This window comes from Oreochromis aureus, linkage group 7, assembly GCF_013358895.1.
Source record: "Oreochromis aureus strain Israel breed Guangdong linkage group 7, ZZ_aureus, whole genome shotgun sequence".
NCBI classification, from domain to species: Eukaryota; Metazoa; Chordata; class Actinopteri; order Cichliformes; family Cichlidae; genus Oreochromis; species Oreochromis aureus.
The window spans coordinates 4,615,383-4,640,390 of NC_052948.1; the positions used below are offsets into that span (position 1 = coordinate 4,615,383).

Genomic DNA, 25,008 nt, shown 5'->3' on the forward strand with positions numbered 1-25,008 from the left:
GTGCTGGGGCCTGGCAGGGCAGGGTCCGGAATAGGACGATCTGTGACGTAGGATTGTGCAAACTCGGCTTCCAGAAATACATTTCTGTTTTAAGGTTGAATCCCAGCCACCCTAAAACCAGCCTGAATGTTCAATGGGGTTGCAGTCAGAGGATATGCAATTGCCACAATCCCAGGAATGTCATAAATAGACATTGTCTTCCCAGGGTTGTTCCTCATCCAGGCATCGCACGTGCTGTTGATGTGCCTCTTTAGTGGCCCGTAGACAGACCTGTCTAATGGTTGGAGCCAATGTGAGCAGTGGGGTGGGAATGACAGCATGATTATGCCATTTTCTTTGGCATAATTGAGTCCATCAATGGACAGATGAGACTCGTGGTTGTCCAAAAGGCAGTGTTGGGAAGGTTACTTTTAAAATGTATTCCATTACAGAATACTGAATACATGCCCCAAAATGTATTCTGTAACGTATTCCGTTACGTTACTCAACGACAGTAACGTATTCTGAATACTTTGGATTACTTAATATATTATCATGCTGTTTACAACTACGTGAATGTACTATTCCTGTGATTTATTACTGATACTGAAGGTCCACGGCTCCGAACCGTAGTAAAGGGACCTCTGGCTAATACGGTGTCGGGCTGGTAGCCGAAAACTAGCTTTACTTTGTTGTCTGGGTCAACTTTGCTTGCCAGAGACAGAGAGAGGCGTTGAAAGGCTTCTCCAACGGAACTTATTTTTTCCGGAGGAAAACACGAACACAGTGTACAGTTGAGTCTTAATAGCTTACTTACAGCTGGGCTCGTCAGGCAGTCTTCTTGGCTGCAGTGGTTATTATTATATTTACATGCTTCCAGCTCCCGTTTTTGCTCCGTGACAGCTCGGACTTCCTTTCTCTCCTCCCTCGCTCACAGACACATAACGTGTATGGTAGTCCATTCTCCTGCAGCACGGACTACACTGCCCATGAGGCTACATTCTTTAGGGCCATGCCTGTAGCATTCTGCCTTTAGCTTAGCACAACAACAACAACAAAAAAGCGCTCTCACCCAGGAAACACGCAGAGAGAGAGAGCGCGTCACCCTGTAACCATGGCAACCGTAACGCTGCCACCTGGAACATCAGAACACAGCTGTCAAACAAACCCAAACAATCCTGACCCGCGACAATATGAAACAGGAAAGTACCACCGTGTAATCCATTTATTTCAACAAAGTAACTGTATTCTGAATACCACCTTTTTAAACGGTAACTGTAACGGAATACAGTTACTCATATTTTGTATTCTAAATACGTAACGGCGGTACATGTATTCCGTTACTCCCCAACACTGCCAAAAGGAGTAAACAGGGCTTGTCCTTTGAACACTTTGTATGTTCATTGAAATGTTGCAGGAAGTCAACAAAGTGTGTGTCTTTCATCCATCCAGAGGAATTTGCCCTCCTTTGCTGCCGGTGGCCCGTTGATCAGGAAATGGTCACGGAAGTGGACACGCGGGAAAATAAAGTATGGAGGTAAACTATTCCCTATGGCTGAGACAGCACAGGCCAGTGGGACAAGGGTTCCCCTTTCAGCAGAGGTCAATGACCCTACTTGTTTGAATCCACGTCTGGCCAACACTTTGTCTGGTTTATGTACAGTGGTGACCCCAGTTTCATCAACATTCCAAATGTCTCCTGGTCCAAACTCATATTTGCATAACACTTTCTCTAAGTTGTCAAAGAAAGCATTGACATTCTCTCTGTTGAAGCTACTTGCCCTGGCAAGGCTAGTTGCTTCTGGCTTTCTCAGTGACAATGTTGTATGCCGCTTTAAAAAGCCTGTAAACCACTCTTTGCTGGCCTTTTCTTTTTCTGCCCACAAAGGCACAAACTTCAGTTCGTGTGCCACAGCAAACTGGTAGGCAAGCTTTCTGACCTCACTTGGTGACAGACCAAAATAAATGTCAGCTGACCTAGTAATATACTCAACAAGCTGCTTTTCCAAATCAGGGGAAAAAATCTTCCTTGGCGTTGTATAACCAACCATTGTTGTTGGCATGGCTGTCTGACTTTCAATTTCTTCTCTGGTAATCTTTTGACAATACCGAGTTAGAGTACGGTAATTTATGTCAAAATCCTTTGCTGTACTTCTGATTGATTTGTTCTGCATCTTTACCTGCCTGACTGCCTTTAACATAATGTCAGGTGGTGTTCTGCCACGCTCTGTCTTTCGTTGATAATTTCGAACCATCTTACTTTCTTCCTTCCTTCCTTAATTCCTGCCTCCTTCCTTTCTTCAAAAACCTTATTACAAATACAAATGAATTACAATATCACAATTTTTGGAGCATTTATTTGTACTGGGGCAAGTTGTCACATGTGACAACTTGCCCCAAAGTTAATGAGACAACTTGCCCCAAACTGACATTTATGCTAATTTTGGCTAAATGTCAGGGTTAGCTCAACATAGCACATCAGCTGAAGTATCAAAAGACACGTTAATGTCTCCTCTATTTTGTGTAAAATAATAATTTGTAACATCTATACCTAACAAAGTTGTACTGAAGAAAATTTAAAGTGATTTATTTTTCCTTTTAGGTCAAAAAATAAAAAGATGTGCTCACCTCAGATTAGAGCAGTCTTGACCACATGTGAACAGGAGGTTGACTATAGAAGAAGAAGTCACACAAAGTGGCTATTTCATTTTTGAGATAGAGCCTCTAGTGTTGGAGTTATGAACAGTGTGACAACTTACCCCGCTCTCCCCTACTGTGTATCTGATGGGGTGTTTTTATATAGGTGGCCTTGGTTTCAGTTGGCCTCTGACATGATAAGCAGTAGCGGTTTTAGATACGGGCGACACGGGCAGTTGCCCGGGCGGCATCGTGGTGGGGCGGCATCACGGGCATCGGCAAAAAAAAATTAAAAATGCTCGTACTCATGCTGCCCCGACGTCCAGCCAGCGCATATTGGGAATGGCATAGGCACCGATCGGTTTTCTATCGCCCATTTGCTGGGAGTAAGGCGCCCTCCGCTCTATGGCGCGCCTGCTGCTTGCAGCACAGGGAGGAGAGGGCGCATCTAATAACCAACCCGCAAGATAAAACAAAATAAAACAAACCAACAAACTCAAAACCACCAGACATCATGATACAGACTTATAATTTGCACCGATGTTTTTTCGAAATTCTATACGCGAAAAGTGAGCGCGAGAGCCCTCGGTGCGCCTGCTGCTGAAGTCAAAGTAAACTTTATTGTCATCTCCGCTACATACAGTCCAGTATATAGAGAGACGAGACGACGAGGCTCCAGTTACAGCAGTACAAGTAAACAAACAATATATATAAGAAGAGTAAGAAAATAAATATACACTTTAGGACGAGGGGTAAAGGGATCAATAACAATTTAAAATTTACAGTTTGATGATTTAAAGTCTCACACACAACACGTCGAAAGAGGAGGGGGGCCGCTGCTTCCAAATAGAGCACATTTCATTCATAATGTTGTAAATCCAAGCCCATTATGTATTCATGATTTGAATCCTGGGTTGTGCGAAATCCCAGAAATAAACCCTAGACAAAGTGAATCTGTGAACTAAGGTGTAGGTCTGTTAGGTTATGTTGTGGTGATCCTCGGGTTGAGGGATGGGTGTCATACTCTGCTCTGCAGGCCTACTTGTTGTTCCTAGAGTATTTAAAAGTAGAATGGGAGGGAGAGCCTTCAGTTTTCAGGCCCCTCTTCTGTGGAACCAGCTTCCAGTTTGGATTCGGGAGACAGACACTATCTCTACTTTCAAGATTAGGCTTAAAACTTTCCTTTTGCTAAAGCATATAGTTAGGGCTGGACCAGGTGACCCTGAATCCTCCCTTAGTTATGCTGCAATAGACGTAGGCTGCCGGGGATTCCCATGATGCATTGAGTTTTTCCTTTCCAGCCACTCACTATGTGTTAATAGACCTCTCTGCATCGAATCATATCTGTTATTAATTTCTGTCTCTCTTCCACAGCATGTCTTTCATCCTGTTTTCCTTCTTCACCCCAACTGGTCGCAGCAGATGGCCCCGCCCTCCCTGAGCCTGGTTCTGCCAGAGGTTTCTTCCTGTTAAAGGGAGTTTTCCTTCCCACTGTCGCCAAAGTGCTTGCTCATAGGGGTCATATGATATGATTGTTGGGGTTTTCTCTGTATTTATTATTGTGCGATCTATTGTACAATATAAAGCCCCTTGAGGCGACTTTTGTTGTGATTTGGCGCTATATAAATAAAATTGAATTGAATTGAATTGAATACTGGAGTGCAAAATTAAAACCAATGGAAGATGGACAAGAAAGGTTCAAAGCCATCAGGTCCTCAGTTTAGAAAAAAACAGAAAAGAAGAGGAGGAGAAACGAGCAAAAGATACCGGAAAGCAGATGTGCCATTGGATAATGGCAGGTCATCCTGAAACAATCAGAATCAGAATACTTTATTAATCCCTGAGTAAATTATGTGGGTTACAGCTGCTCCAAGAAGAAATGGCAAAAATAGTAACAGTAACAGACTCCACGGCCCTCTGCTTGCAGAGGGCCGTGGATTCAAACCCTGGCCACTGCCTTTCAGCCATGTGGACTGTGCTGGCCTGCTCAACTAATATTTTCACACCTTAGGGATTTATTGAAGGGAACCTCACTGTATGCTATTGTCCGTGGAGTGACACACATTTAGCAAATTCTCAGTGTCTGTTTGTGTTTGAGCCCCTGAATAAAAAAAAAAATGTTGTGCATGGAAGTCCAAATATAAGGGTGTCAGAGCATGAACAGGAAGTACCAGGATTTATGGTGGAATATGGAAAGTCCCTAGATCCCCACAAATAAGAGTACTGAGAAATTATCCAGAGTTGCAAAGTATGATATAATCAGAAATGATGTCAGAATGGTTATTTTTAGAGAAATTAAACAGGAGGGAAGACACAACTCTGCTATAAAAGTGAGACCTTGAGTGAATCTGTCCTTTGTCTGTCTTTGGTCCACGTGCTTGTTGTTCTATTGTTGCTTTTGTCTTTTGTCTTACTTATGTTACCGCTGCTGTTCAATGCACTGTTTTTGCAGTTGATTCTGCTTCTTCTCCAGTGACTTCTCTATGAGTTTTCAACTGATCCAATACAACCAAGAAGATGGCGTTTATACTTACAAGTTAAGCATTATATTTGTAGTGGGAATCTGAAACAAATTAAAGATTGTGAGACTCCAAAGTGTCTTTCCAAATTCTTTATTCAATCTCACTGAAGTGTGCAAACACAAATGCAGGTATGTGGTAACTTTAAAGAGAAGTCCTCACCCTGTACCCAGAATGTCTGCAGGAGTCTTGTGTTAGTCCTATGTAAGCCCTTTGTATTGAAATAAAAGAAGTAGAAAATGTCAAAGATATTGATCCATACATACTAGATGCTGTTTTTGTTGTGGGTGTTTTATTAAATATGTACACTGCAATTACACATAATGGAAGCACTTTTATACACACTGAAGTGGGGTATTCAAAGACATTACTATATTAAGCATTTTCACCAATAAACCCCATTTGTGTTAACCTACACACAGGTTAAGTTTTATCTACATTTATATCATACATTACATTACTTATGCATGAACAGCTGTTGTTTTGCGATCTAATCATTCAAAGTAATGGGTTGTTTTGACAGTTTTTTGCTGCATTTTCACAGGTTTATGACTTATTTTACTTATTATTAAGTATGGATTACTTTGACAACAGAAATTGTCCAAAGTTGTAGAAACCCCTAATTAGTAAGATTTGTGGTTTATTTTTTGCACTGTAACTTATTTTCATAAAAGTCATAAAAAATGTCAAGTAGGATTAATTACTTTTAACTGTAAGACTGGCACAACAGCCATCGTTTCTGACCCTATGAGCTGACCTTGACTATAAATCTGTCAAAGTAATGAAGGCGGCCTATAAGGTCTGGGAATAATGCCTAGAAAGTTGTGTTATGTTAAAGTTATTGGTTGTCATTTGCTTTGTGTTATTTTCCTTCTCTGTTGTTGTAATGTTTTGTTTTGTTTATATGACTGTTCAACAAAGTGTGTTGGATCTTTAAAAAATGATTCTACAAGTGATGGGTTTGATAAAGTTTATATATAAGATCCAACAGTTTCTCTCCAGCTAGCTTAAGTGTTCGAGTCTGGTTTTTCAAATACATGCAAAGCCTTTAAACAAAATACGTTTTCCAGATAGTCTTTCCTGTGCATATGTGTGCATTCTTGTGTGTTATAAAATGCAAGTTGCAGAGCCAAATGGAGACTGGAGTCTTTATTGAGGGAATGCATCTAAGAGACGCATCATTAATCTCTGCAGGGGAGGGCAACAGGAGAAGATGCAAGCTGAAGCTTTAAACAGATACAGGAGGCATTTATGAAGAGCAGAAAGGCTGGGACTAAAGAGCACACCTTAAACTATGTGTGATGATAACAAAAGAAGCAGAGAGACAGAGGACCATAAAACCATAAAACAGGAAGTAAGTGAGTGGAGAATCTACAGTCATTGGTCTGAACACTGAAAAGTCAACTCTGCATAGGGTTTACCATGTAGATTCGCACTACTGTAACCCTTCACCAGTTGTGCAAAGAGTTACTGAAAGATAAGAAGACAAGCTTTACAAAACTTTACATGTGCATCATTAGAATGCACAAGCTATGACAGTCCAATCACAGGTAAGAATTGATGACGCACGAAGCAGAGATGCGGGTGTGGAGAAGTGGCAATGCCCAAAAACGCCTGGAGCTTTGTAATATAAAAGGAACAATATGTAAAAAACTGAGTGGTCTTAGGCTCAAAAAACATTTTTGTACATATTTAGTTTAGTTCATATTTAAAGTTGATGTTGTGTTACATTTAGTTCATGTTGAATATCAGTTTCCACTTATCTATAAATCTGAAAAATAGAGTCCATTTTTTGTGGGGGGGTTTTCACTTTAAACTGTTGTTCCATTATCATAACAATACAATAATGTGAAATGACTGCCGGATATTGAAAGCTGAGGTTATTCTGGAAAAAAAGTGCAAAAGCATTCGCTTATAGTATGATTTCTGACCCTTTTACAGCCAAAATTACCAAATAAGTCCAGGCTGCCTGTATGATACTTGGTAGATAAAGGGTTAATAAGGTAGTATGCTTTATTCCTACAGTGTCATTTGACTTCTAAACAATAGTGGTTTATTAAGGTATACATAGCAAGAAGAGGAAGCAGTTTACTATCGATTATTTACTATCTATTATAAAACACAACTTTTAAGCAGTGGTGTTTCAAAGACATCATTATGTTCTGACTTTATTGAGTTGCACTTTGGTAAAACCTATATGGATTTTGTAAAGTGATCAGAATAGGATCCCTTAACTGGCAGTAATGTATTTAAAAGTTCTACTGTGCCAGTGAAAAAAGATTTTGACTTTTTTTATTTATAACTTTATTATTTAAGTTTATTTCTGTTCATACTTTTAACTGTTGAAAATTATTCTGATAATTTAATCAACAAAATCGATCTCTGATGATAACGCCTCTGTGATGTGTCTGTGTGTGTGTGTGTGTGTGTGTGTGTGTGTGTGTGTGTGTGTGTGTGTGTGTGTGTGTGTGTGTGTGTGTGTGTGTGTGTGTGTGTGTGTGTGTGTGTGTGTGTGTGTTTGCATCATACACTTGCTCCAGGGCACCAAAACACAGGTAATACAGAGAGGTTATTTTGGCTTCCTGGGAGAATTGGGGTAATAAATATCTTGGACTAATGCCCCCATATTCTCTGGCTTTTCAGCCCAAAAAAGAAAGACACATAGCCATGTGTTGTTGCTATGGCCCCTTCAGCTGATACTTGTGTCTCATGAACTAGCAAAAGTGTCTAGTCTGGTAGGGTCATGCATGGGTTGAGGGGATGGGGGTTTTAAATATCTACTACTGTAATAATAGTAACAGAAAGGGGAAAAAAATGTGATTCTTGTGATTTGAAAAATGAATGTGCTCCAGTGTTACAGTACAGGTTGTGGATGTTAGGGGAAATGTTGCAAATAAATATGGTAACAATTGAAATTGGTATTTTCTAAAAACAATGTGCAGTCAAATAAACATTTTTGGAGTATTGTTGGAATTCATTTGTCTCAGTATGATCCACATGTATGATTAAAATACATTAAAACACAGTCCACAGGACGCACTCAGAAGCTACCCTGCAGCTTCACAAGTACTCTGTTTAATCTGCACTGGTCACTCCACTTTATTGTTATTGATATTTATATTTAAAAGTGCAATACTGTAATTTTCTGCTGCTCATTATATATATGATATACTTTTTCCCATCTGCCCCCCTCATATTTCTTTTCAAGATTTTCTTATTTAATCACTAGTGTACATATATTTATATTTATAGATACATATATATTTTGATTTTGTCATCTTTTCTCTTTTACCACGTCTCTCTAATATTTTGCTCTTTACTATTTTTCTATTTATTTTTTTATTATTTTTTTTATTTTATTATATTTTCTTCTATTGTACCATGCTGCTGAGTGACTGCTGCTCGTCAAACACATTTCATTGCAATGTTGACCCTGTGCTAACTTGCATATGACAAATAAAACTGAAAACGGAAACTGAAACTAAAAAAAAGGGAAAATTATAACTGAGAATTTGGCTGTTGTCAGTATACCCTTCCATTGTATCATTATTATTTTTTTTACTAATCTTTAACTTTTTAAATTATAACTTTTTTAATTAAATGAATAGTGGTTGTCTTTATGTTTTTAAACTCAACCTTGTAGTTTTTCAGTAAAATATGTAAAATTACACACTCACAGCAGTCGAGAGTCTTGAAGCCAGAGTCATTTCCAAGTTTCCCTTCATGCCTAAAACAGCTGGGACCAGAATTAAGATCTCGGTGATTTCTTGGAACACCTCCCAGCTCTGCCCAAAAAATATATAAATAAAATACATATTGCAAAATATATATGTAAAGAAAACAATTTTAAACATTGCAGTGTTCTGTTCCTGACCTGAACAATATTGAGCAGTATCCCGGCAGAAACTGTTCCAAGCCCAGCCAATAGAAATGGCACCAGAATCTGCACAACCATGGAACAGATGGACTCTTCAGGTGCACCTGAGACATTTGCATCCTTTGGTTGAGGGGATCTGGTGAGCCGTGACCTGCCATAAAGCTGATTTGGGAGCAAAAAATCTGTCTCGGTGTACTCCTCTGGCTCATAATAGATATTTTCATTAGAAGTAAAATGCTGTGAGCTTCCAGAGAACTGGGATAAAGATGTGTTGGATCTGTTTTGTTGGCTTGGGCAAACAGAATCACTTTGGGTCAGTTTTGTATCCTGTGACTCTTGGACAACCATGGTGCAAACTTTAGTTCAGCGATACGTTGCTCCAGCTGCTCCTGCGCCAATGATTACAAAAAGTTGATCTAAATAGTAAATAGAAAAACTTATGTCATTGCCATGAAGATAATCAAGTGTGCAACTTTAATATAGAGATAGAGAGAGGGTTTCTTGTACAAGCCTGTTTCAGAATCATCTGATTGCAAGGATTGCTTGCATTATCATTCTTCATGCCTGTTTCACATCAGTATCACTGAGGCTGCATTGTCTTGCAGAGACAGTACTCTTTATTTGAAATTCCTTAGACATGACCAGGTACTAAACCGCTGAGGTTGGCAGTTTATAAGATGGGAATTGGACAAAATGTGTTACTTTTTAGCTACTTTTTATCACAAGCTAAAATTAAAAAAAAAAAAAAACAGACTATGTCAGAATTGAATTTGTCCTTTTATTTGTTTTGTTTTTATTTTGTTATTCTTCTTTTCAGTTGGGAATCTTAGTATAACAAAAATACAGTATCTTATAATCACAAGACATCCAACATATAATAACAAAGATATACTTTTATTAAGATAAGAGTTTAAGCAGGTTCTAATTAACAAACCCTTAAATGATCATAAACATACAAATATCTAACAGCAATAAATCCAAATATAAATAATTTTGTTCTTAGTTTTTACAGTTATCAATGAGGACTCTTGTATTGCTGAACCAACCAGATACACTTAAAAAAAACAGTGTATCTGGTTTGAAGATTAAGATCAAATTGGTTAAGGACAGTAAAAAGGACTTCGTTGAGAATTTTGCACTGCTTACTTTTTCCTGGTGTTTCGCCATCTCTCCAGTACTTCTGATAACAAACTCCCTTGATAATGAAACATTTTTTGTTTTAATCTAAGACAGTCCAGTCTTTTTTTCCAAGTTAAAAAACAATGAAAATGTGCCTTACCCTTTTCTTACACCATAAGAGAACAACAGGAGGCATCTCTTCTGGCACACTGCTGCTGAGCGTGACTCTTCCTTGTGGTTTCTGTTAATGTCTGAATGGTGTGTTCAATCTCCAGTGTGGCAATATTCTAACAACCCATCACCCCCCCACACACACACACACACACACACACACACCTATCTGTCTGTCTATCCTGAGTCTCAACTCATCTAATGTTCCTTTCTCAGAGACTCAGTTTCCCATGAGCATTAGCGGCCTTTCGGAGAATCATGAGATCCATCATGGGATCGTGTAGCACTACTTTTTAGCAGCGCTGTGTTTGGGATTTTCGCTTATTCATTCTAGCACCATGGCGGTGGAAATCATCGCACCCGACTGGGAGTTTGACCGTTTTGACGATGGTTCACAAAGTAAGTGCTCAATTGAGCCCTGACATGCAAAGAAAGACTGTGGCCAGGCTAAAGTTTTCTATTAGCATCCACCGCTAGCTCAAGTTGCTAGCTCGATGCTTTGCAGCTGGGCTTCGTATCAGTGAAAGAAACTGCACGCTGCTGCTTAATTCCCAAAATGTATGTTTAGTAAATGCCATCAAAATAAATGTAGGTATTTACTACCCCCGGAATAATTAAACCCGAAGGAGTAAATTAGTGGAATTAATAGCTAGCTGTAGCTGGCGAACGTAAATCAACGCAGTTTGTCACGTACAGCTGATCGATCTGACAGCTGGTTTTGACTTTGTAGTTAACGCCGTACTCTTACGCTTACTCATATTTAATTTTGTTTTGTTTTTTTCTTTAGTGTAATGTTTTAGGGGAGAACACTGCCCAGTGCTTTGCTTTGTTTATCTCCTTGACTTTCCCTCTCTGGCTCTCAAAATATTTATTTGCGACAACCTGAACGAATGACCTATGTGCCATTAGTCAACTAATTTTATTGGAAAAGGTAGTTTGGTAACACCTTCTAACTAGCCATAGTCTAGATTTACTTATTTTAGGTTAAATTTAGAATCTATTGGGCAACTGAGTCATGCATTAGCTTTAAAGGACAGTTTCAAGTGTCTCTTTCTTTATGGTGCTGCCATGGTGCTCAATCTAATGGTGTAAGAGCAGCATTGTTGCTTATAAAATGTTGTAAACTTGTAATGGAAGGGCTGCACCAACCCATCCTTTTTTTCTGGTTAGTACCAGTCAGTAACGTTGTCAAACCTTCCTTCCAACAGAGATACACACAGAGGTTCAACTGAAGAACTACAGTAGGTTTCTGGAAGAGTACACCTCTCAGCTGAAGGGTATTGAAGAGGCTCTGGATGACTCCATTGGAGATGTATGGGACTTTACTCTGGACCCCATCGCCCTTAAGGTAAAACCCCCAAATATACTACCTTGGTTGAAAAGACTGACATTGCTTTTACACAACTATAACTTGCGTAATTTCCTTCCTTATATTTTATGTCCTTTCAGCTTCTTCCCTATGAGCAGTCATCTTTATTAGAATTAATTAAAACTGACAATAAGGTAAGTAAAGACATACAAATGAGTCATTTTTAATTTTCATATCCACAGAGGAGTTCTTTTTTTTTTTTTTTTTTTTTTTTTGTCACTTTGGTTGTGTGCAGGTCCTGAACAAAGTTATTACAGTTTATGCTGCTCTCTGTAGTGAAGTTAAGAAACTTAAATATGAGGTAAGTGTGGTCAAACAGCTCAGTTAGTTTGTGCATGGCTTATGATTATGTCATGTTTATATCAGCATGTCTGCATACTCTTTACTAAGGTGGAAGTAAAGCTACTATTACTTTCAGCAATTTTAGTAGCTCTTTTTTTTTTGTTGTTGCTTTTTTTCCCCTTTAAAATATTAATTTAGCCTTGTTTTGTTACTTTTCAAGGCAGAAACCAAATTCTACAATGGCCTATTGTACTATGGAGAAGGAGGTAATCTGTCAATTTTTACTGTTTGACGTTGTTTTTATTCTAGGTTTGCCCTCTGTGATACACAGTGCTTATTAAGATTTTTTTTTTAAAAGGCACGTGTGAATTTCTCTTACAGTGTCTGAAACCAGTGTTGTTGAGGGGGAGTCCCAGATTCAGATGGGCAGATTCATCTCATTCCTACAGGTGGATAGTAACTGATTTCTACCATAACCTTATTTACTGATGTCTGGAAGACAGAAATATTTATTTTCCTTTGTCCTTTCACAGGAGCTGTCCTGCTTTGTATCCAGATGTTATGAAGTGGTGGTCAGTATTGTGCATCAGCTGGCAGCACTCTACAACAGCAACAAGTACGAACCATGAATACATGACCATAATGTTAAAGTCATTGCACTATTCTTGCAGGATTGCAGAGAGAGGTTGTGTGCACCTTAAATCCAGGCAAAGCAGCTTAAAAAGTGCAAACAGCAGTCACCAAGACTGTTGCTGGACAGTCTAACAAAAAGGTTTATCTAAATGTTACAGTGTATACTTTGCACAAGTCGATGAACCATTTAAAACCAAGGAGTTATGGTTTAAGTATATATTGCATATTCTGCTCCCATTCCAGATTTGCCAGGAGCCTCTCAGTTTGGTTTTAATTTTAAGATAAATGTTAATTTTATCATAAACCGAAATGCATCTGGACACAATGAGAACAACAACCAGTTATAGCAATAAAACATAAGATATAATCACATTAGTTGTTAATGAAAGGGCCTCAGCTGCTCTGCAATGATAGTCTCATTGTATCCAACCTGCCTCATATTAGATAAGTGGTTGTGAATGGCCTGACGTGGGTAAGCTGGACTGAAATTTGTTATAACAGAAGGGGCACCACAAACATTTTGCTATAGCAAATGAAGCACGAGCTGGTTCCCAGGCTGTATTTTGCTCTGTCATGACCAAACAGAATGTACTAAACTATCTTTCTTCTAAATTACAGGGCTGCAACAAAAATCATAGAGTCCTCTGGTGTCCATTTCCAGGTAGGGTTCAAATTTTGTGAGACTTTTAATATTTGCAGGTGTTACTCAGTCATTTATACCATGTCTGCCCTGCTTTTCCTTTGCAGATAGTATATGAACACCTGGGAGAGTTGTTGGTGGTGCTGCTCACACTTGATGAGATTATGGAAAATCACAACACACTAAAAGACCACTGGAAGATGTATAAAAGGTAATTACACCGTAAACTGTGTGGCATGTGACATACAGTGTAAAAGATGCAATGAAGCAGTTCCACATCTCTGGCCAGAAATCACCACATTCGGACAGGAAAGGGTTTGGAAGGCTATAAAAGCACATTTCTCTAGTGTTTTTTTGTGAATTTTAGTCTGAAAATAGGTAAACATTAAGTTTCTGTAAAAAAATAAACAAAAAAACCCAGTTTGCATACATGATGCTGAGGAGCAGGCAGGCCTCAACACAACAACCTCTGTTTCTGCCCTTACCTTCACTCTAGAATGATCGCTGTTTTCCTCGTGTCACACAAGTGTCCCATTGCATAGTGATAGTTTATAAGCTACAGTTTAGTGATCATTTGACCTGTTAAATAGAGTACACTGTAGACATGTGTTTGCATAAATATGAGAATGAGACCTGTAATTATGAAAGTAAAGCAAAATATATCTGCCACAATACGGAACTTCATCCCAGTCTTTTGTTCACATAAGTACTGTGGTTTGATTTATCATTTGTAGGTTTTTCTTCCACACACTCACACAGTCACATGTGCACACGTACATATATGTGCATTTACACTCAGTGGTAAATATATGCATCTGGTTTTGTTGCCTGCTTGGGTCGTGGAATCTACATATTCAGTTACAGACATGTGGAGCTATGGGGGAAATCTTATACTGGCCCCAGGATTTCTGGAGTTTGTTTTTGCAAAGCGGCCTTCATACTGTATAGGCCAGCCCTTTAAGTGAAAATATACGTTAAAATCTACTTATTTGTTGGAGTTAGTCTTTGTTGTTCTTCCTTTTTCGTGCGAGAAGTTCCCACGTACGTGTGGGAACGCCTCACACTAGATCTGAAAAGCATCTCTGTAGTCTTCCTCGTTTCCCCTGACCTGGCAACGCCATATTTTTTGTCCAGTGTAGTCATCTGCACATGTCCAAACCATCTCAGCCTTTTCACTTTGTCTTTACATTACTCAACCTGAGCTGTCCCTTTTGATATACTCATTTCTAATCCTCTAATCCCATCCTGGTCACTCCCACTGAACAACCCAAGCTCTGTCTCTGTCTATGCCACCATCTCCAAACCATACATTATAGAAGGTCTCACTACCATCTTGCAATCCTTCCTGTTCACTCTTGCTGTTTATCCCTTACACAGGTTACTGAAATCTGTACACCATAACCCTGGGAAATTTTCCATTCCTGAAGACAAGCTGAAACCTTTTGAGAAGCTCTTGCTCAAGCTGGAGGGGCAACTGCTGGATGGCATGATACTCCAGGTGACTTTCCCTTCTGGTGTATATTATATTGGTGTTAAGTAGAGGTTTTTGGGAAGATAATACGATGAACAGTATTCATATGATGTGCAACAGGCCTGTGTCGAGCAAAGATTTGATGATCCTGGGGAGGGAGTAGCAGTTTCCAAAAACAGTGCCTTTGCTGAGGAGTTTGCCTTCAATATTCGCACCATATTTGCAAGTGTTGAATCCAAAATTGGTCAGTTGTTTCTTCTTCCACAATAGACTAGTTTCCTTTAAGTTGTTCTTCAGAGTCGGACTGATTTGTCGTTGTGTGTCTTTTCTCTTTTTCAGGTGAACCTTCAGAAATTGACCAGAGAGACAAATATGCTGGCGTCTGTGGTCTCTTTGTGCTTCACTTTCACATTTTCAGGAGTGTTGACAAAAAGCTTTACAAGGCGCTGCTCGATGTCTGTAAAAAGGTGGGTTTCTGTTCTTGGACTTTTTTATTACTTGTTCAGTGGGAGTCCTTCCTCATTGTTTTCTTTGATCTGGCCTGAGAATTAACAGTCTGCTCTTGTGTGTCCACATCTTCACTTAGGTTCCAGCAGTCACTCTGGTTGCAAACATCATCTGGTTTCCCGACACTTTCCTCACCAATAAGGTCCCTGCTGCAGCTAAACTGATGGATAGGAAGAGTCTACAGGCCATCAAAGCACAGAGAGACACATACCTGCAACAAAGAGCGCAGACATTAACAAAGTGAGTAAAGCTGAATGTCAGCCACATTTATTAAATATAAAGTGAAGTATCTAAACATATTGTTTGTGTTCAGGGATGTTCAGTCCTACTATCTGTTTGTAACTTCTTGGATGATGAAGATGGAGTCAATCTTGTACAAAGAACAAAAAAGTGAGAAGTTGCAAGAGGACCTTAACAGCAGGTGTAATGTGTTTGTACAGGTGAGTAGTGTGTTGGGTTTATCTAGGCACAAACCCCGCTGGAACACAAGACACTCAACTGCACGACAAAACAAGACAAGAAGGTGCTCTCCGTGTTTTGTGGCTTGCGAGGGAAGTCAGCCAAAGTTGAGGAAAAGATTCCTTCACCTGAACTCAGCCAACTTCGACTGATTCCTTCACTACAGCCCTTTTTATTGTCAGCAAGCAATCATTCATGAATATGCAATTACAAATACATGTGGCATTCTTAAGCAGGCATATCTGAACAACATCAGTCTCTGTAGTGTGTGTGTGTGTGTGTGTGTGTGTGTGTGTGTGTGTGTGTGTGTGTGTGTGTGTGTGTGTGTGTGTGTGTGTGTGTGTGTGTGTGTGTGTGTGTGCGTGTGCGCCCAACCATACTATACGTAGACATATGACCTTTCAATGAACTTAAACTGTGTGTATGAGGTATGCAGGAAAGCAGAAGTAAGCATCTCGCTAAATGATAGGAACAGGAACTTGCAATAGGTCATGTCTCAGACGAACATTTAAAGGTGTGAAGTCTTGCACTCTTAAGAAACAGAACAATCTAGATCCTAAAGCTATAATGGAAATTATAACGTCGAGGCTGCTTCCTCTCATCTCATGGTACACAAGTGCACGCAGAATCTTATCAGACCTAATAAGGATATGATTTTTATCAGTATACAGATGATTATATATTTCTAAGCATAAATGATTGTGTTCCTAAGCACAAATGACAATATAAAAAAATATCAATTCCAACAAGTGACTTTTTATTTTGTAGAATCTCTGAATGCATGAATGAGTTTCTTTTTTTTTTTACATTGAGTATCTTCTCACCACAGAACTAACTTTATTGATTTGTCATCTTCAGTTAGATAGATCTACTTCCTGTTTCATTTCATAAAGTTGTGTGAAGCTTTACATTCATGTATAAGCCGTCACTTAGCAAAGTGTTGTTTCATTTACAGGGTATTCTGTATGCTTACACTGTCAGTACCATTATCAAGACGACCATGAACATGTACGTGTCGATGCAGCGGCCCATGACCAAGACATCGGTCAAAGCTCTCTGTCGACTAGTTGAGTTACTCAAGGTGTGTGTGCGTGTGTTTGAGTGTTGCCCCTCTGTTTAAATACCTGTTGCATTGAGAATAATAATGAATGTCATGTGACTCTCCTCTCAGGCTGTGGAGCACACGTTTCACAGACGCTCTATGGTTGTTGCTGACTCCGTTTCTCATATTACTCAGCAGCTGCAGGCACAGGCGCTCAGTGCCATCAGCATTGCCAAGGTAAACGAAACAAGCAATAAATCCTGTTAATGTTGCCTTGAGGCAACTGTTGTTGTAATTTGGCACTATATAAATAAAATGTATGAGTTGAATTGATGATTACAGTTATGTTACCATTTCCACTACGTTTTCTGTCAAGGTTGCTCAGAGCTGAATTTCATAAACGTTTTTTCTAGAGATGAAGCTTGAGCAAAGAAGAACCTCTTAGATTTCAGTACAGATGTGGATTGCTGTCTCTAAAATGGTTATGATGGAACATTTCTAGTTTATTCTTTATTTGGGTGTAGGTGCTTAAAATTTCCATTGTAGAAGTTTTATTTAGCTTCATCTCTAGGGTGATTGACGGGCGTGCAAATATGACCTGATATAGCCTGTTTAACTTTGTTATCTGGTGACTGTTAGGGCATAGAAGGAGGAAACTCCTAGAAAGACCGGTACCAGGTGCTTCCTGCAACATAGGGGGTAGGAGCTCGCTTCCTGCCCAGGTATTGCACAGCAACAGCGTGGGGGTGTGTGTGTGTGTGTGTGTGTGTGTGTGTGTGTGTGTGTGTGTGTGTGTGTGTGTGTGTGTGATTTTATAAAAGGGTTGCTGCAATGTCTTAAGGGCAGAGCTCTCATGACTGTATAACTGTGGATGCAGAAATAAAAGGCTTGACTACAGCTGATTGCGTTGCAGACTTTATTAACAGAAAATTCCATGACATGGTAAAACTGACATTAGTGCGGATGTGCTCTTTGAATGTGTTTTCTGAATGGCGTACCATTATTGTAGGGTCTACCTTACAATATAAAGAGCCTTGAGGCAACTGTTGTTGTGATTTCGTGCTGTATAAATAACATTGAATTGAAGCATTTAATAAAAATGTCTTCTCTCCCTCAAGAAAAGGGTGATCTCTGACAAGAAGTACAGTGAGCAGCGGTTGGATGTGCTGTCCTCTTTGGTGCTGGCAGAAAATGCTTTGAGTGGTCCCAGCACAAAGGAGCGACGCCTTGTGGTGTCTCTGGCTCTGTGTGTCGGCACTCAGCTGGTAAGTCAGGAGGAGACATCATTTTATATACAAACAATTTTTCCTTCTTTGTATTTTCTTTTTGTCTTCATTGTCATCTTAATTTTATTCCAGAAAACTTTCAAGGATGAGGAGCTTCTTCCGCTGCAGCTTGTACTGAAGAAGCTGGATCTGATTAGTGAGCTAAGTGAAAGGTGAGACTTTTTCCCTCTTTTGTCATGCGTCACAGTGCAGGACACTGTTTGGGGGATGGATTGATGAACCAGCCTTAAGTTGAAATGACACACAATTGTAAACTCATAAAAATAAAAAAGAAGAACTAGAGCAGGTTGACAAAGTGGGGGAAAAAATGACGTTCAAAAAAATCAAAGCAGCCTCATATAATTAGAAGTGGTTAGAATAAACCACTCTAGTGGTCTACTCTATTCACTACAGCATACTTCATGCCAGTGTGTGTCTCTAGTGCTTTGCTGAACAGTGCAAGTGTCTCTACACACACCAGGACATACTTATAGAGGTCCAGTACGGACCTCTATAAGTATGTGTGTCGGAAAGACAGAAGAATCCAAAATGCACCATTTAGAACTCAGAAATGTCTCATGCCACTAATCTAAAGCCAACAAACACATCCATTCAGACACTGATCCAAATGTTCAGCACAAGCACATGCTGGTGGGTGACTCACTGATTATTTGTTGAAGCTCACAGCCATCTGGCATCTCGGTGAAGTTTCCATTAGATAGTGTGGAAAAATTTGGCGCCGATGGGACTGATTCAGTGTTATCTTTCACCTAACTTAATATTATCCCTGAATGCTAAAATATAAGTGTTTTTGTTCCTCAGGGTCAAGCTTCAGTGTGACTGCAGTTTTCTGTACTGGCACCGAGCTGTGTTTCCCATCTATCTAGATGATGTATATGACAACGCCGTAGACGCTGCACGAATACATGTAAGCAGACAGACCTGTGATGAACATAACACAGTGAAACTCTGAAACAATGTGGTGTAACTCAAAAACAGTTGAGGAAATCTCTAGAAAATTTACAAAGACACTTTACAAGTCCTTGGCCCTCAACTACAGCAACATCTGCTTTCATTAATCCTTTATAAGGGCTGTTTATCACACAGGCCTGAGTGCAGTGTTCCCTGGGTCAGATTGACCCTGGCAAAACACATTATTCTTTCCCTGTTAATTTCTTAACTCACACTTGTTGAGTAGAGTACACACATACCAGCAGAAAGTAAGAGTTGTAACCATACACAAGATAAAAATGTATGAGTAATAGGTTGCATATTGCTTTAGAAAGGCCACATCATATTCACTACAGCATACTTCGTGCCAGTGTGTGTATTTTTTGTCTTTATTTTAGTGAAGTTTTGAGTGTTATCTCATTTTTGGCTATTCTGCTGTTCTGTTCATCTGCACGGTGATTGGCTTGAGCAGTACATGTTCAGTGCACTAAGGGACAGTGTGCTGTCTATGATGCACTCCAAACACATGGAGTCATGTGACCAGCTGCTGGAGAGCTACGACAAAGAGATCATGGATGTGTTCAAGGAGGTGAGAGCACTCTCTGAACATGCTTCTTTCGTGGCTATTTTAAGGCTTTTATTTGTTAAGATTCTTTCTTCCTGTGTTGTAGCACCTGCTTGACAAGCTGTGTAAGGAGATTGAGAAGGACCTGCGTCTCTCTGTTCACACGCACCTGAAGCTTGATGACAGGAACCCTTTTAAAGTTGGCATGAAGGATCTGGCCCACTTCTTCTCCCTCAAGCCCATTCGCTTCTTCAATCGTTTCATTCATATCAAAGGTGCAAAAGAACTTTTCATACGTCTGTGCCCTCAAACCATGTTTGCTCCTGTTTTTTACTTTTAGTTTTAGCCATGGGAAACCCTTAATGGTTTTTTGTGGGTGGGGAAACTTTAAAAAATATATTTTTAGTCACCTGTATGGTTATTTGTGAAGACAGGACACTTTTTAAAAATTCATATCATTTTTATTCTTTTCATTATTTTTTTAATGTAAGGTGTGCGTTTGATGTGCACTCTCAAATTTTTAATAGTACAGGTACTTCTTATGCACCAACAACATGAACTAAACTCTTGTTTTGTGCACCATCTGCATGCCATTCTGTGCCGTGACACACACTTTTTGTGCATGGCATTCAGAAAAGCACAATAAAAACATCCCTTTTTGCTCTCTGAGGGTTGCTGCTATTGCTTTCTGGTGACTTAGTCCCAAGTTATAGTCAATATAAAAAGGTCCTCCATAAGTGATTTGTTCTTTGCAGCTTCTTGCAGACACGGTAACAATGAATGTTTCTTTAACAGTAAACTGTTTACTGCAGTACTGTAAGGTGGTAATGTTTTTTTTAATGTCCTACAGCCTATGTGACCCACTACCTGGATAAAACGTTCTACAACCTGACGACTGTCGCTCTGCATGACTGGGCCACCTACAGTGAGATGAGAAACCTTGCTACACAGCGCTACGGACTCACAATGACAGAGGCTCATCTGCCCAGCCAGACACTAGAGCAGGTCTGTTTGGTTACACCTCCCTCATCGTGAGCAGAGGTGGAGATTTACATAGACAAATTAGCTAAATCCTCCTTGTGTTCTCACCAGGGTTTGGATGTTTTGGAGATCATGAGGAACATTCATGTTTTTGTCTCACGATACCTTTATAACCTCAACAACCAGGTCAGTGTCCATATGGATTTTTCTCCCATTGAATCATAAAATGTTGCTGCCTCTGCAGTTATAATTGTTTTTGTGACAGATCTTCATTGAGAAGGCAAGCAACAACAAGCACTTGAACACCATCAACATCCGTCACATCGCCAACTCCATCCGAACACACGGTACAGGAATCATGAACACCACTGTGAGTTTCCAGCAGAAAACAACAGCATGTGTTTTGACATTCTCATATGTGGATGTAAGGCCTGTTTTATGTCTCCTCTATTCTTCCGTCAGGTGAATTTCACCTACCAGTTTCTGCAAAAGAAGTTTTACATCTTCAGTCAGTTTATGTACGACGAACACATCAAGTCCAGACTCATCAAAGACATACGTTTCTTCAGAGAAACAAAGGACCAGTCTGATCAGAAGGTGCAGTCTTCTCTGTCTTTCCATTTTCAGTCATTTTAAGTGAACAGAAGTTTGGCAGAGGGGGAAGAGCCTGGAGCCAGGGAGTAAAATGAAGTAGAGCTGTCATTGTTCGGGCTAAGCTCTCACTGTACCATGTGTCTTGTCTTGTTGTTACAGTATCCGTTTGAGCGAGCAGAGAAGTTTAACCGTGGCATCAGGAAACTGGGCATCACTCCTGATGGACAGAGCTACCTGGACCAGTTCAGACAGCTGATCAGCCAGATCGGTGAGGATGCTTTTATTGGTTTCTGGTATTAAACATTAAACTGCAGTTGCATGCAAAGATAGCACAATTTCACACTTTTCTTTCAGGTAATGCTATGGGCTATGTACGTATGATCCGTTCTGGAGGCCTTCATTGTTGCAGCAGCGCAATCAGGTATAATAAAAGGAATTTGAGTGAAAGTTTATATGGCTTCAGTTAGAAGGAATTACTGATATATTGTGTAAACATGAGGCTAAATGCGATTTTACATCAGAAACATTTTTATCTTGCTATTGGAAACATTTTCTTTTTTCGTTATTGCTTCAGATTTGTCCCAGATCTGGAGGATATAGTCAACTTTGAGGAGCTGGTGAAAGAAGAGGGACTGTCAGAGGAGACCCAAAAAGCTGCTAGGTGAGTTATCTGTAAAAAGTCAGTCAGTCGCTTCTTGTGTGTCAGTGTTTGCAGAGCAGGCCTTTATTTTGGATGGACGGTGCATCAATGAATTTTCAATCATATGTCAGCTTCAGAGTGTAATCCAACAATCCTGCACCCAGCAGTTAGTGTTGTGTGCATTGCTGTTATTGTACCAGCAGGGGGCACCGCAGCTAGGAAAAAGATGACTGAAGTGCTTCCCACATTGTTTTCAGTTTATCATTTAAATTGTAAAAGAAAAGTGAAATTTTTAAAGAAAAGGTTTGATGTTGATAAATTACAGCGAAAGAGAGTATTATTGTTGGAGTGATATTTTATGATTGTCATTTGTACTTAGAAACATATAATCACTAGTTCTTAGAGGTATATAATTGATTGCATAGTGATCTAATGTCTGATCCTTAGTAGTCTGCAAAGACTCTGTGTGCATTCCAGAGTGCTCTGGCATACCACACACATCCTAAGGTCATGAGAGAGGTCATACCTTCTCTTTCTGATATATAGTATGGGAGGACACCTACTCTGTATCTGTTTGAGTACAAGAGCCCTTTGTTTAGGTGGACCGCTGGACTCCTGGCACCAGCTTTGGGGAGTCGTTCACAGGGTCATATTTTGACCCACACACACACACACACACACACACCTACACACACACACACACACACACACACTCTTTGTTCACATTCACATGCCCTGTTTAAGATGTCATATGTTAATGAAACCATGCATATTCATGTAACCACAATAAAACAGGGGAGCTGACCGAGAGTGACTGGGGTTCGAGCGGCAGGAACAGCGTTCGTCTCGGTCATCTCCCTCGTGCACGAGATCACACAAAGAGTTCGGCCTGGTGTCTTATGCTTTGCTAGTTGCAGTAAAATTGTCTCGGCTGTTCCAGCAATAGGTCTGTGCCAACATAAACCCAACTATGATATTTCGTAATGGGGAAAAAATGTAAAGGAAATAAATCACATCACATCCCAGCCAAACACCAGAGTGATCTCTGCCGATGGCCACTGCCGTATTGCAGTGTTACATAAAAGTTATATGTAACATTGTTATATATAATCACAATGAATTGAAATGAACACGTACTGTATTTTTCCCATATAGTTTTATATATTATCTACTGTGGGGGTGATAAATTAAAGTTTCACCCTGCACTTTTCCAAAAAATGTATTCCTTCCATGTAATTCCTTCTTTGCTGTCATTTATTTGCTTTCTATTATGATTATTATGATTCACAGCATCCTGGACTCTGTTTTGGGAGATCTGACCAGCAACTCTGCCGAGGGGACGGAGTACTTCAAGATGCTGGTGGCCGTGTTTGCGCCTGAGTTTCGCAGTGCAAAGAACATGCACCTGAGGAACTTCTACATGATTGTACCACCGCTGGTCAGTGCTGGTGCTGTTTTGCTACATGTCATGTTCTCCTCACTTGAAATCAGTTTATGCTTGTTTACATTTATTGCAACAAATCTCACTCCTAGACGGTGAATTTTGTGGAGCACTCCATCAGCTGCAAAGAGAAACTCAACAAGAAAAACAAATCTGGAGCTGCTTTTACAGACGACGGCTTTGCAATGGGTGAGCAGACAAACCTGATAATACACACAGACATCCTTAATCCTTTCTTCTGTACTGGCCTTGGACGTACTCTCTTTTTCTGTCCCCTGTCTGCCTCCTTCTCTCTCAGGTGTGGCGTATATTCTGAAGCTACTGGACCAGTACCTAGAGTTTGACTCTTTGCACTGGTTCCAGTCTGTCAGAGACAAGTACAAGAAAGAGATGAATGCAGTGGTGAAAGAGCAGAGCGTTCAGTCTGCCAATCAGGACGAAAAGTTGCTGCAAACCATGAATCTCACCCAGAAGAGGCTGGACGTGTACCTCCAGGTACTTTTTGTTTTTTTAAATGTCAGACTGAATTTCAAGAAGTTTAACTGTTGGTGGCGTGGTTGTGAGAATGGCACTGAGATGTGTTTCTGAACTGTTTTCCCTTTTCATTTCAGGAGTTTGAGCTTCTCTACTTCTCTTTAAGCAGCGCCCGGATCTTCTTCAGAGCTGATAAGACAGCAGCTGAGGAAACTCAGGAGAAGAAAGATAAAGGTTAGCAGTTTGTGGGGTTATTAATAAAGTCTTTTAATTATGCAAAACCACTGGCACACTCCCCCTGTCATGTATGCTTTTTGTAGATAATTTTTCAAGGGATGGAAAGATTAAAGTTGTCATTTTATTTCCAACAGAAAATGCTACCAAAGCAGGAAGCTCTGCAGATAGTTCCACCCCCACTGAGCCTGCCTCGAAGTGAGCCTCGCTGTCAGATCACTGTCACATACTGGACTGGAGCGCTGAAGAGTAGAGCTCAGCAGCAGGCTGCATTCGCGTGTGCAGTTCAGGGATTTAAAATAACTGGAAAATGTAGAAAACGGTTGAAAGACAATGACTTTAAAACGCTTTGTGTTCTGTCACCGCACAGTTGTCTTTATTAGACAAAGAATGTGTACTTAAAGTGCTAATCAGTGTATCACCCCTGCATCTAATAACTCACTTTGTATTAGTAGGATTTACAAATGCAGCAGCGTTTTAGAAAGATGAGCCAGCTTAACAAATCTAAAGTAAAAGTGTATCTTTTGATATTTTTACTCAGTCTGGATGAACGTATTTTTACTACTGTACCGTCTGTCATGAACTAGTTTGGATCTTTGTTTCAACTAACTGGTGTGCTGCCTCTTTGTTGGTGTCCACTGTACTTATTGTGGTTCTTTATGGCCTTCAATAGAAACTTTGAAATGAAGACTTGTGAATGTTTTCAGTGTATAATTTCACATTTGTGTGCCATAACTGTGTACCCGTTCTTGGTCCACTTTATACATTGTATGAATTAGGGCGTGTATGTGCCTTTCTAAACTGTGGATACTTGTTTTGATAACATAATTTGGAAATAATTCATCTGATGCAAAAGATACATCGCTAAAATAAAATTATTTTTTACTGCTGCTCTGAAGGTGTATAATTACATTTTTGTTTTCCAGTTTTGTATCTTAAGCATGTGGTACATGTGTAATTACATTCCATGAATTAACTTCAGGAATAAAAAATAAACCTTGCATTTTCAGCAGAATTTAATGGCTCATTTCAGAGTCTGTATTAAAAGGTGTGAAAAGTATGCCCAGTGTTTTCTGTGGATGATTTCTCTAAACTGTCTTACAAATTTGAATTTAATTTTCTCTGTTGCTCTGTACGGTATCAACAAATCAGAGGTCA

The 25,008-nt window shown here is 39.7% G+C and overlaps 2 protein-coding genes across 4 annotated transcripts in view; one reads left to right on the forward strand and one right to left on the reverse strand.

The window, feature by feature from the left end:
- The window catches only part of slc41a2a (solute carrier family 41 member 2a), a 37,522-nt gene extending 27,090 nt beyond the window's left edge, over positions 1-10,432 (reverse strand). For 2 of the 3 annotated variants that reach the window (XM_039615326.1, XM_039615324.1), the window contains exons 1-3: positions 10,292-10,432; positions 9,010-9,428; positions 8,813-8,920 (exon numbers count right to left, since the gene is read on the reverse strand). In XM_039615326.1, coding sequence (XP_039471260.1) covers positions 8,813-8,920; positions 9,010-9,360 — 459 coding nt within the window. In that variant the 5' untranslated portion in view covers positions 9,361-9,428; positions 10,292-10,432. Of the gene's footprint in view, positions 1-8,812; positions 8,921-9,009; positions 9,429-10,158; positions 10,208-10,291 lie in introns of all 3 variants that reach the window. The other variant, XM_039615325.1, reaches the window with a different exon arrangement.
- A 111-nt stretch (positions 10,433-10,543) lies between these two features.
- On the forward strand, positions 10,544-24,910 carry washc4 (WASH complex subunit 4). The gene is made up of 33 exons (XM_031749221.2): positions 10,544-10,701; positions 11,511-11,650; positions 11,752-11,805; positions 11,907-11,972; positions 12,174-12,219; positions 12,335-12,402; positions 12,487-12,569; positions 13,205-13,247; positions 13,334-13,437; positions 14,604-14,724; positions 14,818-14,941; positions 15,037-15,164; positions 15,284-15,444; positions 15,518-15,644; positions 16,619-16,744; positions 16,835-16,942; positions 17,824-17,970; positions 18,064-18,143; positions 18,793-18,898; positions 19,394-19,510; positions 19,593-19,761; positions 20,337-20,491; positions 20,579-20,653; positions 20,733-20,837; positions 20,930-21,064; positions 21,221-21,329; positions 21,416-21,482; positions 21,636-21,722; positions 22,992-23,139; positions 23,235-23,331; positions 23,441-23,637; positions 23,754-23,850; positions 23,988-24,910. The coding sequence occupies exons 1-33, from the start codon at positions 10,641-10,643 to the stop codon at positions 24,050-24,052; spliced, it is 3,516 nt and encodes a 1,171-aa protein (XP_031605081.2). The 5' UTR covers positions 10,544-10,640; the 3' UTR covers positions 24,053-24,910.
- Positions 24,911-25,008: the final 98 nt, after the last annotated feature.

Excerpts from the sequence above, each read along its gene's own strand:
- washc4 (XM_031749221.2), top strand. The coding sequence starts at position 10,641 with ATGGCGGTGGAAATCATCGCACCCGACTGGGAGTTTGACCGTTTTGAC. Across the intron at positions 14,942-15,036 it reads AAGTGTTGAATCCAAAATTG|GTGAACCTTCAGAAATTGAC; the intron begins GTCAGTTGTTTC and ends TCTCTTTTTCAG. Across the intron at positions 17,971-18,063 it reads TGTGTGTCGGCACTCAGCTG|AAAACTTTCAAGGATGAGGA; the intron begins GTAAGTCAGGAG and ends ATTTTATTCCAG.